This window comes from Ursus arctos, unplaced genomic scaffold, assembly GCF_023065955.2.
Source record: "Ursus arctos isolate Adak ecotype North America unplaced genomic scaffold, UrsArc2.0 scaffold_24, whole genome shotgun sequence".
In the NCBI taxonomy this organism is placed as follows: Eukaryota; Metazoa; Chordata; class Mammalia; order Carnivora; family Ursidae; genus Ursus; species Ursus arctos.
Window position 1 is genome coordinate 33,057,069 of NW_026622919.1, and position 17,284 is coordinate 33,074,352.

Genomic DNA, 17,284 nt, shown 5'->3' on the forward strand with positions numbered 1-17,284 from the left:
TGTAGTATTTTAAATGTACATTGATATGATAGCTGCTAGCCACATGTAACTATTTAAATTAATTAAAATTAAAATGTAGTTCCTTAGTTGCACTAAGCACATTTCAAGTACTCACTAGCCCCATGTAGTAGTGGCAAGTGTATTGAATGGTGCAGATACAGAGCATTCTATCATCGCAGAAAGTTCTGTCGGGTAGTGCTGCTTTAGAGGCTTATATATTGATAACATCCCTTTTTTAGCGCTCATGAAAGAGTTAAAAATCTCTATTTTGTGTAGGTTTTGCTTGTAGCATTTTGGTCAATTATGTAGGGAAGGTGATGTCGCAGGATAGCTTTGTTTTCTCATTTTAAAAAGTTCATTGAAGGAAGTTTGAAAAATAAATAAATATGCAGTTGGATTAAGTTTCACTAACCAAATAATACATCTTTTTACCACATTTTCTTTATTCCTGGGTTCTGTTTGATTCATGTCTGATTATTTGGATTTCATAATCATGTAGTTTTGTACAAGAAGAGCACGTATTTTTCTAATAACACATAAAGAGGTACATTGATGCCAGTTTGTCTGACCACTGTATCATTTGACCATTTGGTTAAACTGGTGGATTACCAGGTCTCCATGATAAAGGCACATTTTTCTCTTACAGTTAATAAGTAACCTATGGGGTGATATTTGGAGGCTGTGTGTCTTGTTCCCCAACAACTTTACACTCAATGATTTTAGCATCCATTTAGGTAGCTTTCAGGAATCAGTTGTTACATGGGAGTTGCAAAATGGTGATTTTAAAAATTCTTTCTGTTTACATACAATTTTTAACTGATATTCTTTAAGGAAGAGCTTTCCCTTTTCTCCTCATATTCTTTGATTCTTCTTTTTCTTTCTTTTTTTTTTTTTTGTTACAAACACCCCAGGTATGTCTCATAAACTTAACCAGTGTGACTTACTATACTTTGAGACTTGTTGCTGTAGGCACTTCTCTGTAAAGTGCTGTTAAACCAAGAGAATTTTTGCTTTATAGCAGTTTGGTCATTTTTATCATGTGTTTATTCTTAAAATGAGAATTTTTATAGAATATAATTGTTATAAATTGAGGTAAAAAATTATACCACTTTGGATCTTTTTTGATTAATTCTACTGAAATATAAACTTTTCAGAAACTGGGACAACTGTGTTAAGGAATTCCCATTTACACCAGGCAAGAAGTAAACAGTAAGTGGAGAGTAGGGTAACAAACACTTATGGTATCAAAAAACAACCGTGAAAAGGATCTGTCTTAATGTGCTAGCCCATTGCAGTTTAACATATTGCTTACAACCTTCACAATAGAATTTAAGTGACTTCAGTTACACATTCCAGGAGACTGGCAGTCTGTTACAATCAGAGTCTGAACTTTAGAGCAGGCTAATTTACAGCGATGGGATGAAGAAAGTTGTGGATTTGTATTACACACTCTCACCTGACACTGTATCTGATCCCTTACCTACTGATTGACATCTTGAATGAGCTCTTTGAAGCAAGTTCCAGCTTAATTAAAACGTTTGCTTGGTTAGCAGTGATCTATGAAAGCCTGTGATAAATATTGAATCAGGTTCACCTGCTGGTTGCTGTGAGTGGATAAACAGCTGCTTTGTGCAGTTTAATCATGAAACTGGCAGTAGAGTACTACTGTTTGAATTTTTTAAAAAGAATAGTGGAGAAGGTATAGTTATGTCACTTTTGCTATCTTACTAGAGTGTGTGCTTATGTGAGATTTTGCACAACAGGCGTTCAGGACCTGTTTAGATGGCTTGGACCACAGCAGTTGGTTGATAAAGATTAACAATAAGCCCTCTTTTTTTAGGTCTCAAAGATCGTAGTATAATTCTACCTTCGTTGGCTTTTTACCACTAGCTTTTTATGCGCTTGGCATTCTGAAATTAAAAAGGGTAATATTTTGCTTTTTTGCCAAGTTAAATGGTAGATGAAAATGAGCCTGTTAAAGCTTTGTTTTGAGATTTAAGTTTATGAATTCCAGCTTTTCTATAAATTTATCGTGTATTTTCTAACAACTTGAGAAACTCTTTTAGATTTTATTTTTTTCATCTGTAAAATGGAGTTAGAAATAAACAGTGGCAATAAACTAGATGTTTTAGAATTATGTTAATATTAGGTAATTAACAAACATAAAAGATAAATGAATTTACAAGCAATGGAGGAACCTTTGTAAAATTGTCTTCTTTGAATTATCAACTTGTTTATTCCTGTACAGATTAAATGTGTCTAGCCAAGTTGGTTGTAAAGAAAATGCTGTTTCCATTTGATTTTCATTATAAAATCAGACATAAATTCTGGAAGAAAGCCCTCACCCAGTAAGTCACAGTCTTCTTGAGCACCTGAGGAAAGTTTAGACTTACTTTCTAGAAATGCACACAAAATTGTGTCTTTATTTTCTGCGTGATCTCAAATCTCTCTTCTGTAACAGTTCATAGACCCTAAATTTAGAACTTATTTCCTAGTAAATTCCCAATAAATTGAAACATTTTGGTCAAGAGGTATTAAGATGAAAGCTATTCTGCTTTCATAAGCAGCTGAGGAAGAACCAGAATAGACTGTATTTGCTGTGCTAGGTTTCTTTTGAAGTACTTTTTTAAAAAAATTTTTTAAATTTTTTTATATCTTTTTTAATTTCCCTAACCCTAACCCTAACCTTTTTGAAGTACTTTTTAACAATTTTTAAGTATATTGTCCACTACAATCCTTAGCTCCAAAGATTATCTACTACAGTGGTGGTTCCTAATTCTGTACCTAAAGTTTTATAGTTTTATTCCTATCATCAGTTTGTTTGGAATTTTATGGGGAGAATAAAATTTTATTTAAGTTATACTCAGTCTGCTTAACATTGTTTTTTTTGATATTCTATATTGATATGTGCAACTCTGGTTTTTATTTTTTTCATTATAGATAGTATTCTGTTGATTGAAAAAAAAAACCCACAGTTTATTTATCCTTTTTTTTAATATATACTTAGCTTGTTTTCCTCACTATTAAAGCGATGCTGCCAATATCCCTATTGTATCTGGCTTAATGTGCAAGATTTTCTCTAGTATGTATACCTAACAGTGTCATGCTGGGTCAGAGTGTCTATATATCTTTGATTTACTAGATCACCAGTTTGCTCTACAAAGTGGATGCGCCACTTTATACTTGAGTCAGCAATGTATGAGAGTTGCTTTATATTTATCTAACACCCTACCTGATGGATGGGAAATGGAATCGAATTATGATTTTAATTTGCATCTTCCTAATTAGTCATAAATAAGGCTGAGCATTAAATTATATATCTTTTCTGATGTTCATTGGCCTTTCAGCTTTGCTCTTCTGTGATTTTCTCGTTCTTGGCCATCTATTGGATTTGTCTTTTAAAATTGATTGGTTGGAATTCTTCATATGTTACAGATACTGGTCCTTGGTTATATGCAGTGCAAATATCTTCTCTTAGTCTGTGCTGCCTTTTCCTTTTTTTTTAAATAAAGGGAAGTGCCATTTTAAATAGAAATTTTACGTCTTAATGAGATTGTGTTTTCAGTCATTGTATTTTTGGTGTATTGTTTAAGAACTCCTTCCCCACATTGGGATCATAAAGATATTTTCCTATACAGGGCTAGAGACCTTATTTACCACAAAACATAAAATATTTACTCTCTAAACCTTTACAGAAGAAGCTTGTTGATGTGTGCTTTAACGAGTCTCTTAATTGAGAGTTTTTTTTTTCCTTGAGGAACATAATGTGTAAATCCTTGTTAGAAAATATTTTATTTAAATGTGAACTAATAAGTTAAAATAGGTTTTTTGAACTGAATTTTATACCTTACCCTTAGGAATATTTTGTAATTGCGTTCAGTAAATAATATACTTTGAGTACTAACTTTAAACGATTCTGTGATTCATGAGTGAAACTGGTATTAGTAAGCTCCAAAAACTGTGCTTTGTAGAACAAAGAGTGAAGCATTGTCAGTGAGATGAGGTGACCCTTGTCATTATTTTCTCCTTGACTTGATATATCAGGAATTCTAATATTTCTTGAATGAATGAATGAGATAGAACATATTAAGTTGTTTAGCACAGGGACAGTCTTAATAAATGATCATTATTATAAATAATGAATATATCAGGATATGTGTTTGTTGCTCACAACTATAAAGTGACACAAATATTAGCATAACAAGATTATTTTTCTTTTTGGCCTTGAAAATAACAGATTGCTCTGTACTTTTTCTTTTAAAAGCTAACCTTTTTATTTTGAAGTAACTTTTTGATATATGAAGAACTTCAAATTAGGACATCAATTATGCATCTATTGAATAAATATAATGTTGCAGATGTACGGTACTTGACTTGGGGACATAAGTCACAGTCCATCGATTAAAAAATATTTGAAGTTATAGTCATGTGCAAAACACCGTGTTTAGTGAATGAGTTATATAAGGAAATGTAAGACATAGTTTCTGTCCTCAAGGAATTTGCAGTGTGGTTGAAAGACAATACATGCACATGTGGAAAGTTTCAGAAAAGTATGTAATTATTTCATGGACCTAGTTTTCCCTTTATTTCCTACAAATAAACTTCTTTTTGGTCTTTTTTCCTCTTTACTTTTTTATATACTTATTTTTTCACATAAATATACCCTTTTAAGTCTGTGTTTAGAATTCAGTTCATAGCCTCCTTTTAGAAGGTTACCTGATTTTTGAATTAGCAAAATAATAATAAGTTATTATTATAAATTATAAGCTTATAATAATAACTGGCAATACAATAGTTTCTCGCTATTCCTTTATTATTTTCCGTTTTTAAAATGTATTTGGTCACCATGTTCATTTTTATTTTTCAACTATTTAGGCATAGTAATTTTTTAAATGTATTTTTTAAAGATTTTATGTATTTATTTGAGAGAGAACGTATGAGCAGGGTAAGGGGCAGAGGGAGAATCAGACTCCCCACTGAGCAAGGAGCCCAAAGCGGGGCTCCATACAGGGCTCACTCCCCGGACTCCAGGATCATGACCTGAGCCAAAGGCAGACACTTAACTGACTGAGCCATCCAGGTGCCTTTAGGCATAGAAATTTTTATGTTGTTTTTGTGGAGAAAGGTTGGAAAAAATTATGAAACTTTATACCTTGACATTGTATCTTATTCTACTTGAACTTAAACTTTGTGAAAGGAATAGTGTCAAGGAATCAGAATTTTGTCTTTCTTTCAAGATCAGATCTTATAATCTTCATTCTTTCAAAAAATTTATATATATATATTTCTATATCATAGGACAAGAGAGAGAATAGATAGAAATTGTTAGACATGAAGAGAATTTTCTAAAATCCTTAGTTGCTGACCTTCTAAGAACAGTTTCGACCATTGTAGATTTGAAATGTATTTTTAAACAATTGACTCCTACATATGGAAAGAATATAGCTGTTATACCCACATGCATCTCTTGTGTTTTTCCTTATGTATGTAGGCTCCATGCCGAATATGGGGCTTGAACTCATGACCCTGAGATCAAGAGTCATATGCTCCATTGATTGAGCCAGCCAGGTGCCCCTATAGTTTTTTGTTGTTGGTGGTGGTGGTTTGTTTTTTCTCTTTAAATGGTAATAGAATTTTGGTGTTATTTGGGTTGGGTTTTCTTGTCTTTTGTTGAAGTAAAAGGACTCTAGATGGTTTCTAGCTAGAGGAGAAGCACCTTCTCTAAAGGGCTTGGCTCTGCCACTCAGTGTAGCCACTTTCAGGTCTTAGAGATTACAGGTTTTGGGTAGCCTATATTTTTTATCTTTCTTGACATTGAGATATGTTGGATGAAAGTGAATACTTATTAATTATTCTCCATTTCCTAATGCAATCTCTGTAAATTCAGAGGTCAAAAGCAAAAGGAAAATATCCCTTTGAAAGGCAAACCTGATAGCTCCTTAGCAGGAGAAATACTTAATGAAAGGCACAAAATTATTTAATTTTGTTCAATTATTATGTCAAGACGGCTAGGTCAAAGTGTTTCAGAGAGAGGCCATAAAGTGTTAGCCTATTAATTGGATTGCAGGATATTATGACTTCCTGCCATGGCTGTTTTCAGTATTCTTTCTCTAGTTTTCTTATAGAATTAAAAGTAGGTGATTTTGGTACAAATAATTCTCTTTTGTTGCTAAATAAATGTCTTTTTGAAGCCTCTGTTCTCTTGCCACATTCAGTTTTTTTCTATATTAAATTTGATTGTACTAAATCCTTTAAATGGAAACTTCAGTAGAAGATCACTTCTGAAGAAATAATTCTTCTTTAATATTGCAAAGGAAAAAGAATCAAGTTTCTTTCTTAATTTCCATCTTCTACAATACTTGCCCAACCACCCACTGAAAAACCATATTCTTGAGAGTCAGTCTCACATTCATAGATGATATAATTACTTCAGACCACTGTAAAACATAGTGAACAAAAACATGTTTAATATAAAGTTAGCCATAGTTTATAATTTTATCAGTTATTGAATGAAAATCAGATTTAAGGTACCTAAATAAAGGTGCTCTAATGGGACAAGTTTTCTGAAACTAGTTCTTGATCTTTTATTTTTGTTGGTTACAGCTACTATTGTGACATTTTAAGGTAGGGAGATCTGTTTTTAAAATTATTAATGCCAAGTTCATCCCTTTTAAATAGTAAAACGTTTTAATACGAAACAGCAAGTTATAAAACTGTATAATAGCATCCCTTTTTATTTGAAAAAATTATATGGGAGATATAGATGTATGAAGGTCTTTAAGTAATATATTAAATTATTTGTTGTAGGTGGTTGACTTGTTTAGTTCAATATTGTTTGGACTTTTGGTTAGAAAAAAATGGAATTAAAATAAAAGGTGTAGGTGATAAAGCTTTAAGTGGAATTGATGTTGAAAGTGTTTCATCAAAAAGGAGGTTATCCAGGACTTGAGAGAAGACCACTTTATTGGATTACTTTTATGCTTGGATATAATATATCCATATAGTATATAGCATTCCAGTATTCAATTTAATATTCAGTATTTAATTTATCATATCATAGGGAAGAGAAATAGTATAATTGAGTGAAAAGATTAAAGATATAGAAAAGTAAACTAATTCTGCTACCTAGAGTTATCTTAATTCATTTACTAGGTTAATTAATTAATGTGATCATTGCAAAGGCCAAAAAAGAATTCAGTCAGAAATACCATGATAGAATTTGCATTCCATTTTCTGTGTGACCATAAATTGTTAGATATTGCAACATATGTAACATAAACCACATGTCAGCTGTTTCCTGCCTCACTGTTGACAAGAGCCCCATTCATAACTCTTCTTTTTATCCTTTCAGTGAATAAGTAATTATTCAATATAGAAGGCAGGATATTTGGAACTGGCTATTTAATGTGGCAGCACTCTGTAATGAAATCTGCTGCTACTGGCAACCTGAGAGGGGAATGTAACAATTCCAGCATGGCTGTAACTTTATCTGCTTTGACTGACTGTTTATTTGGCACATCAGTGAACCTTTTATCCCAGTGAGTGACAGCTCCAGAAGGGTCACATTTACATCCATTCTATCATGTATTGTAATATTTAATGGCGGACAAGGTTGAGCGAGACTGGGAGTAATTTGAACTTGCTTTTCCACTGAGTTGAGGCTAAAAGACAGCTTGATCCCCAGTATTGTGGTGTAACATGCTATGACTTAGCATTTGTTTATGAAGGCTGCTCTTACTGATTATAATTTTTAAAAAAACTTCAGTTAAATGGTGTATTTGTTCTTTTGAACAAATTCTCTTAAGCTACTGTGCTAATTAGCTTTTTTCCCCATCAGTGACCACTTCTATAAACTAACCATTTCACAGTATTTTTCTTAAATGAGGCTGCATTTTGTCTCATTTGTATAGTAATTGAAGTTGAGGAGGGAATAGTTATTAAGAACTCATGGTTCTAATATATAGCACTAAACTTTTTATTTTATTTTTGAGTTTGGGAACAGAAGAGAAAAATCAGGTAAATAACAGACTATATTCTTGCTGTTCCATATGTTGTGTTTAAGGAGACATTTATCTAATTTTAATTATGGAACTGAATTATGAGTAAAATTGTCCTTTAGAAAAAGCTATCCTGAAAAATTTTACTGATGGATTTGAATTCCATGACAGGTAATCGAATTTCAGTTGTACTTGTTGCACACAAACGACTTGCCTTCATTAGTAAATATTAATAATTTGCATTCATTTGCATCCCTTTGCTAGAGAAGTTTTCTTGTTTTTAATGATATTTTAGATTCAACTTGATATTTCTTTTTTTTGTAAGCTATATTTAAAATGCTCTTTAAAATATTGGTGTAGAATATTTGAATGGGCTACAGTGTGAACAAAAATAGCATTATTAATGTTAAACTGTAGTATTACAAGTTCACTTGAAGCCTAAGCAAAAATGAAAATTGTCCTCCATTTTGTTTTATTTTTATAATTAGAATTAAAGCCTCTTAAAACATTTGGAATTCAAGAGTATGAATGTAATGATAGAAAGCCATGCAAATATGGAAACATTGTTTATCACTTTTAAGAGTGCAAGAAAGCCAATTTAAATTGAATTTGTAGTTTTTTCTTTAATGGCAAGTTTTAGATGATATAATTTCTTGACATTTCTCTTTACTTGACAGTCGTGATTTATTACTTATAGGTTCTGATTCTGTGAGAGGTTTAATAACATTTTTTGTGGTATACCAGACATAAGTTGTCTTTTCTTTCCTTTGTTACAGCCTCCTGGTCCCTGTTCCAGGTGTTGTTGTTCTACTAAACAAGGAAGCAGTCAAGATTCCTCAAATACCACTAAGAAGGATCATGGGGGGAAATCCAAGATACCCAAAATATATTTTGGGACACGCACACACAAACAGATAGCTCAGATTACTAGAGAGCTCCGGAGGACAGCGTACTCAGGGGTCCCAATGACTATTCTTTCCAGCAGGGATCATACTTGTGTCCATCCTGAAGTAGTAGGTAACTTCAACAGAAATGAAAAGTGCATGGAATTGCTAGATGGAAAAAACGTGAGTAAAGTTACTTTGTTTTAGAGAAAAAAATAAGGCTGAAAAGATTCAATTTACTCAATTTTTTACATGTTCATTTTCTGTTTTATATGTGTATTTCCAGTGATAATCAAATAACTTACAAAAATCAAATTAATTGCTAGTATTGCTATTTTTTGAAAAATAATTTTACCATAAGAAAATCTTTCTCCAAATTTAAAATGATAGGTTTTGTTTCTAAAGCTTGGGGATATTTAATTCCTTGAAATTAATTCCCGTTTTAGTTAGATGTCTTCTTAGCTCTTTGAAATCCCGCTACCAAAAAGAGTGAAATATGGATGATGTCATAGGAGGAGATAAAAGTATTTAAGTAATTTAGTCTAATTCGATCTCATTAATATATTTTATATATTTTAAAACTTCATGAGAAGATAGTTTATTTAGGCTCTCTGAGTAAATTTTTAAATGTTTTTTAATTGAATGAGAAATATAATGATTATCTTATAATTCTGATTAGTACAAACTTCTCTTTCAAAAAAAGTTATATTATTAACTTTAAAGATATGTCATTGGTGCTTTTGAAATTTTCCAGGGAAATCTTGAATAATATGAATTTGTTCAAGGTGGAAGCTGCGAAGTCTTTCTTAGTAAAAACATAATAATTTTTTTGGTGGTATTAGTTTGGTAGTCTGTACAGTTTAATAACTCATGTAGTCTGAAACTGAAGTTACAAGTCTGGAATATACTCAGAAATTATTCGTGAGCCATAAATTGACAAGTCTATGAAATGACCAATGAATTTATTTTGAAAGTTGTTCTTTCACTAGTATTTTGTCAAACAGAGTTGGTTCTACACAAAAGGCTATGAGCCATAGCCCCTAGAATTTCATTTAATTGATATATCACCTTCTAGCATGTAATGTGAATAAATTATTTTGTATTATGTATTTCTTTCTCAGTGGTTATAAATAATTGAAGATACCTGGTTTTGGTTATTTGTCTGCACCTAATTCTGCCTCAGAACGCTTAGCTCATAGACATACATGATCATTCTTTTTCTTGGTCTCAAGTCCTTAGGGTAATTTGGTATTGTAATGATGGCCAATTACAAAGTCACTGTAGGTGTCTATGTTTACTATGGCTGAATTACCAAAGCGAAATGATAAATAGATAACTGACAGTTTGAGTGAAAAAGAGTTTAAAGTGTGATAACACTTCAATTGACAGACTCCCCTCAGGGTTGTGTTACACTGCTAAAATGGATGAGCCATTCTGGTTTTGCTATCAGCCTGCACAGGAGTGTCATTCGAAGTGCCCTTAAAGTGTAAACTTGCCGATTTTTTGGCTTGATCCAAAGGCACATGTGTTTTTGTTCAATGTTTCTTTTACGAAAGTGCTCCTATACTGGAAAAACAATGCACTTATCTGCTAAAAGTTAATTTTTGTTTCAATTAAGAAAAAATAATCTTAACTTGCCCCAGAAATAACTCTTAAAAAATTATTTTAGGTATGGAAGAATATGTTTTTTGTGAAGATGAAATTTAACAGTTAATGATCATGTTCTTATTATTTTAATGTTGGGTCACATTTTAGAGATGTATCCATATATACATATGTATAGAAGAAGTATAAATGAAATACATCAAAATGTTATTAGTACATTCTTTCTGTGATGGAATTATAGATAATTTAGTGGAATTTTTGGTACTCCTTTGTATCTTCCAGATACTTCATAGTGAACATGCTTAATTTTTTCCTCTAAGACATCCCTCTATCTCTTTCTCCTTTCTTCCTTTCTTTTTATTTATTTATATGTGATTAAGTAATACTGTCTCATTGGCTCAAACTGAAAATGTACAAAAGTGTCTATAGAGAAAACTCTCTCTCACTCCCATTCCCAAGTCACTTAGCCATCATCTTTGTAAGCAACCAGTGATACTATTGTTCTTGTGTAGCCTTCAAGAAATATTTTTGCCTCGTATCACTTTAATCAGAACAATGGCACAGCAAACATAATGAAAAACATTTTTTTCAGGCTAATTTGGAGTATCTAGAGCTGTACTGATCTGGAGCTCTATCTGAGTCAACTAATGGAGTTTCTTTAAAATGGTTGTGATTATGGATATGGTATAATTTCTCTCCTGTAAAATCTTTGCCTTGTGGTTTTAATGATGGTCTGAAAATTCTGAAATAAACTTGTTTTATTCCTTTGTTCCAGCTTTGATTCACATTTCAGTAATGCATGTTTGTTTTTAGGGCAAATCCTGCTATTTTTATCATGGTGTACATAAAATTAGCGATCAACACACATTACAGACTCTTCAAGGGATGTGCAAAGCCTGGGATATAGAAGAACTTGTCAGCTTGGGAAAAAAACTAAAGGCATGTCCGTATTACACAGCACGAGAACTAACAGAAGATGCTCACATAATATTTTGTCCTTACAACTATCTTCTAGATGCACAAATAAGGGAAAGTGTGAGTAACTAAGTGAAAACCGGAACTTTTCTCCTGCTCGTTGGAATATAAATGATCATTGTGAAAGCTTTTAGACGATTTGCTTTTTACTTTATTTTTTGTTTTATATTTACTTTATGTTAATGTATAAGCAGATTTGAGTACTGAAAACATACACTGAGGTGTATTAAAAACTGAATTTTAGATCTTGTCATCTTAATGTCCAAAGTAATTAATACTTTTAAGGACTTGGTACTGAGTGGGATTTTGATGGAGTTTTTAAGCCTAATTTAATAATGACATTTTGGGCTTGACAATTCTTTGTTGTGGTGGTTTATCTTGTGCACCGTAGGTTGCTGAGCAGCGTCTGGTTTTATCCACTAGACACTGGTAGCACCCTTACAGCTGTCACAATCAGAAGTGTCTCCAGACGTTGCCAAATAAAACCTGGGGAGCAAAAAGACCCCCAGTTGAGACCCAGTAATGAGTATCACTCCTTCTATTTATGAATGGTCAGAATTATTTTTAAACATTCATCTGAAGAATCTATAGTTTGAAGAACTTTGTGAGGAGAATATGTATACTGTGCAAATTATGCTTTGTGAGCTTTTGAGAAATGAAGTTTGGATATAGCATTTGTGTTTATTTGCATCTTCTTAGAACCATCCAGTTGTTACAGCATAAGAGAAAAAGTGAATAACTTGGGGGAGCCTGGGTGGCTCATTCGGTTAGGCATCTAACTCTTGATCTCAGCTCAGGTCTTGACCTCAGGGTTGTGAGTTTGGTTTCCCCATTGGGCATGGCACTTACTTAAAAAAAAAAAAAAAAAAAAGTAGGGGTGACTGAGTAGCGCAGTCGTTAAGCGTCTGCCTTCGGCTCAGGGTGTGATCCCGGTGTTCCAGGATCGAGTCCCACATCGGGCTTCTCCACTGGGAGCCTGCTTCTTCCTCTCCCACTCCCCTGCTGTGTTCCCTCTCTCGCTGGCTGTCTCTCTGTCACATAAATAAAAAAAATCTTAAAAAAAAAAAAAGTAAATAACTTGGTATATTCACCTCTTATTCCCTCTTTAGATCTGACTGCACAACTCTCATTAGCTTGCTTTTTAAACTTAATAGGCATTATTATGTTTACTGTTCCTACTGTCCTACCTCTTATTTGGTTGCCTCTTAGCTAGGCCCCTTTCATTTGAGCCACTGTACATATCAATGCCAGGTCAGTCTTCCTAATATTACGTACATTACATCTTTCTTCTGCTTGAAAATCTATTGCACTCTTGGCTCATGGGATAAAGTCCATATCTCCTTTTTATTTTATTTAATTTTTTAAATTTTTAAACATTTAAATTCAATTAATTAACATAGTTTCAGAGGTGAGTTCAGCGATTCATCAGTCTTATATAATACCCAGTGCTCATTACATCACCCCATCCCCTCGACTCCCCTGCCCTCCAGCAGCTCTCCGTTTGTTTCCTATGACTAAGAGTCTCTTATGGTTTGTCTCCCTCTCTGTTTTGGCCTTGTTTTATTCTTCCCTCCCTTCCCACACAATCCTCTGTTTGGTCTCTTAAATTCCACATGTGAGTGAGATCATATGATAATTGTCTTTCTCTGATTGACTTATTTTGCTTAGTATAATATCTTCTAGTTCCATCCATGTCATTGCAGATGGCAAGATTTCATTTTTTTGATGGCTGAGTAGTAGTCCATTGTATATATATACCACATCTTTATCCATTCATCTGTTGATTAAAGTCCATGTCTCTTAAGCTTACTCTCAAGATGCTCAGTAGTCTGGCTTGAATCTGCCTTTTCGTACATCTCTGCTACAAACTCCCAACTTGGACCCTTCAAAAATTACCTCCTCCCTGAGGAACCTTGTTCTTAATTATATCTCAGCTTTTGATGATGCCTATATTGATATGCCCAATTCCCTTTGCTATCCAAATCCAAATTCTCACCATTTATTTATTTATTTGGGTGGGTGGGGGGAACAGAAGGAGAGAGAGAGAGAATCTTAAGCAGACTCCATGCCCAGTGGCGAGCCTGACATGGGGCTTGACCTCAGAACCCTGATATCATGACGTGAGCATAAATGAAGAGTTGGACGCTTAACCAGCTAAGCCACCCAGGTACCCCTCTACTCATCTTTTAAGCCCCGATATATTTCCTATACTTCCATGGTTCTTTTCAGTCATTGTCAACTCTCTGTATATTTTTCCCTCAGGATAACTCACTGGCAATTTCTTTGTAACATTTCTTTGTATAAGACAGCACTCTTTCAATTACAAGTGACAGAAAGCCACTTCAGTAGAACTTAAGAAAAAATCCTTGGCTGACTTCTTTGAGATGGCTTTATTCTCAGGCAGTTTCTTTCCAGTGGGAACAAAGATAACCACAAGCAGCCACCTAACCTGGAAAAAAAGAACACCATCTTGTATTCACCACCCAGATTTCTCTGATGGGCCTACCTTGAATCTTGTCTCCATTCTTGAACCTGTGACCACAGAGGGATGGAATACTTTATTTAATTGACAAGCCTGGGCTCTGAGTCTGTGTTGTGAAAGTGGTGATGTCCCTTAATTAACAGATGGAGTGTTCTATCAACATCACATGGCAGCTGGGGAAGAACAATTCTCACAATGAAGGGTTGTAGGAACAACTAAAATGAAACAGATACATGCTGTATTATATTAGTATTTTGAGAGCTTTTGAATCTTGTATAATTATTTTAGTTTTAAAGTTTTTTTTTTTTTACTCCTCTTATAAAATTATGTTGGAGATTGCATAGTGAGATTTTTATACCCTTTTGTGTGGCTAGCTGTACCTTAATCAGACTCACTTAACACGTATTTTGGTTGATAGGTTTGCAAAGTATTTTTTTTTTAAAGATTTTATTTATTTATTTGACAGAGAGAGACAGCCAGAGAGAGGGAACACAAGCAGGGGGAGTGGGAGAGGAAGAAGCAGGCTCCCAGCAGAGCAGGGAGCCCAATGTGGGGCTCGATCCCATAACGCCGGGATCACGCCTTGAGCCAAAGTCAGACGCTTAATGACTGCGCCACCCAGGCGCCCCTGCAAAGTATTTTGAGAGTGAAAAATGGGAAACTGTAATGTTGAGCTGGTATTTGTTAGCCTTAGCTATTTAAAAAGTTTTAAGACATAGAATCAGTTAGTTATATAATTATCCTTGCCATATTGGCCTATAGTGTGAAGTTTTAAATGAAATATTTTGCCTACTGCTGTTAAGTCCATTTTGCTGAATGTTTTACAGGAAAATTCTTTTGTCTTATAGATGGATATCAATCTGAAAGAACAAATTGTGATTTTAGATGAAGCTCATAACATTGAAGACTGTGCTCGGGAATCAGCAAGTTACAGTGTAACAGAAGTTCAGCTTCGGTTTGCTCGAGATGAACTAGATAGTATGGTCAACAATAATATAAGGAAGAAAGACCATGAACCCCTACGAGCTGTGTGCTATAGTCTAATTAAGTAAGAACATTTGTTGAACAGTGTCATTTGTGCTGCCTTTGTATTAAAAGCATGTTTTATTATGCCATAGTATTTTAATTAGTAAACTTTGATCAGGCAACTTAGGAAATGGATTATTCCTTGCCTGTTAAACTTTTAGAAATAGGCCAGTCCAAACTTTTGTCTTTATTCATATAATAAACAATCGATTTTTAAATTGATAATTATGTATCTTATTTCAAATTTAACAGAATAATTTAACAGCCCATGTATGATTGTATAGGACATTGGGCTGAACATAAACTGAAGATGATTTTAAGTAATATATTTTAAAATTTTGGATTATGGCTTTAATTTATTGCTTTATCTTCCAGTTTGAGTAGGATTCTGGTTTGATGAGTTTTAATTACCAATATTTCAATACTCTGGTAGATTTAGTAATAGTTTTATTAAAGTTTACATTGAATTCCTTTTTATTGAACATTAGGTTGTTGATCTAGAATCTCTTTATCTTAGATCTTGACCCTACATCCTATTCCATTTGCAGCATTTATCTCTTCCCCTCATAGTATACTTAAAAAAATTTTTGAATGTTATGTAGTCATATGTTTGAACATAAAAGGTATACAAATTTTGTTGTAAAAACTCCTTTTCACCCCATTCCTCATCTGCTTAGTTCCTCTCCTGAATAAGTTTATCATTCAGTGCATATTTATGAACAGTTCAGTGCATATGTGAGCCAATATAACTTTCCCCTATTCCTCCTTTTTTACTCAAATGATGGCATACTATACTTTCATTTTTTGTCTTCTCCATTTTTTTTTTAAGATTTATTTTAGAGAGAGTGTGTATGCATGTGAGGGTAAGGGCAGAAGGAGCAGGAGAGAGAGAATCTCTAGCAGACTCCCTGCTGAGCGCGGAACCTGACAATACAAGGCTTGATCTCACAGCCGTGAGATTATGACCTGAGCCAAAATCAAGAGTCAGACGCATAACTGACTGAGACACCCAGGCGTCCCATTGTTGTCCCTATTTTTAAGCATAATAATATGTTATTTTTTAAGCCATTTTATTGAGGTATGATTGACATACACAAAGCTGTAAATATTTGATGTATACAATTTTATGAGTTTGCAGATAAGTATACATCCATGAAACTATCTTCACAATCTATGCCATAAACATCACGTCTGAAAGTTTTCATCTGCCCTCTTTATTTTTTTTATAAGAACACTTAATACCCTCTTAGCAAATTTTTAAGTATACTGTACAGTATTGTTATTTATTGGCACTGTACTTTTACCTGTATTTTCCTGTATCTTGCCTTTTTTCATTTAATATATTTTGGAAATGTTTCCGTATCAAGACTTAGAAAGCTTTCTCAGTTTTAAAAAATAGTTGCCTAGAATTCTGTTGCATAGATGTACAATAATTTAGCTAGCTTCTAATTAATAGGTACTGAAGTTCACAATCTTTTGCTGTTATATTGCTGTAATGAATAACTTTGAACATAAATCATTTCATATGTATGTGAGTATATCGGAAAATTCCTAGAAGTGGAATTGTTGGGTCAAAGCATAGATCTACATGTGATTCTGATAGGTATTTCTAAAATTTACACAGTAAGTGAGCGGGTGGAAGACTAATTTATACTCTTGTCAGCAATGTATGAGAGAAGGAAAGTTTTTTTTTTTTAGTCTGATGGGTGAAAAGTGGTATTCCAGTGTAGTTTATACTTACATTTCTCTTACTATGATTGGCATTAAGCATTTTTTTTAAAGATTTATTTATTTTAGAGAGAGAGCGCGGGGTGGCGGGAGACAGAAGGAGAGGGAGACAGAGTCCCAAGCAGACTCCGCACTGAGTATGGAGCCCAACGTGGGGCTCGATCTCACAACCTTGAGATCACCACCTGAGCTGAAACCAAGAGTAGGACACTTAACTGACTGGGCCACCCAAGCGCCCCAATATTAAGCATTTTAAAAGGCCATTTTTACTTCCTTTTCTGTCGACTGTCTGTTGACATCTCTGTCCTTTTTTTGGTTTTGTTATGGTTCTTATTGATTTGCAGACACTCTTTGCAAATTAACCCTTTGCCTGTCTGTGATAAAAGTTGCAAATACGTTTTCCCCTATTTTGCCATCTGCCTGTGCCTTTCCTTGTGGTATTTTTGTCATGTAGCAGTTTGCCATTTTTATTTCACAACATAATTTGTTGAAAGAGTTGTCTATAGTTGCTAATTCTATTTTCTCACTTCCTGGTCTCTCCTCACTGATCTCAGTTATGTTGTTGTCTGCAGAATTCTACTAAAACT

The 17,284-nt window shown here is 33.6% G+C and overlaps 1 protein-coding gene across 1 annotated transcript in view; it reads left to right on the forward strand.

Moving 5' to 3' along the window:
- The window catches only part of BRIP1 (BRCA1 interacting helicase 1), a 175,648-nt gene that overhangs the window by 41,382 nt on the left and 116,982 nt on the right, over window positions 1-17,284 (forward strand). The window contains exons 7-9 of the mRNA XM_057318005.1: window positions 8,774-9,064; window positions 11,300-11,521; window positions 14,792-14,991. Coding sequence (XP_057173988.1) covers window positions 8,774-9,064; window positions 11,300-11,521; window positions 14,792-14,991 — 713 coding nt within the window. The remainder of the gene's footprint in view (window positions 1-8,773; window positions 9,065-11,299; window positions 11,522-14,791; window positions 14,992-17,284) is intronic.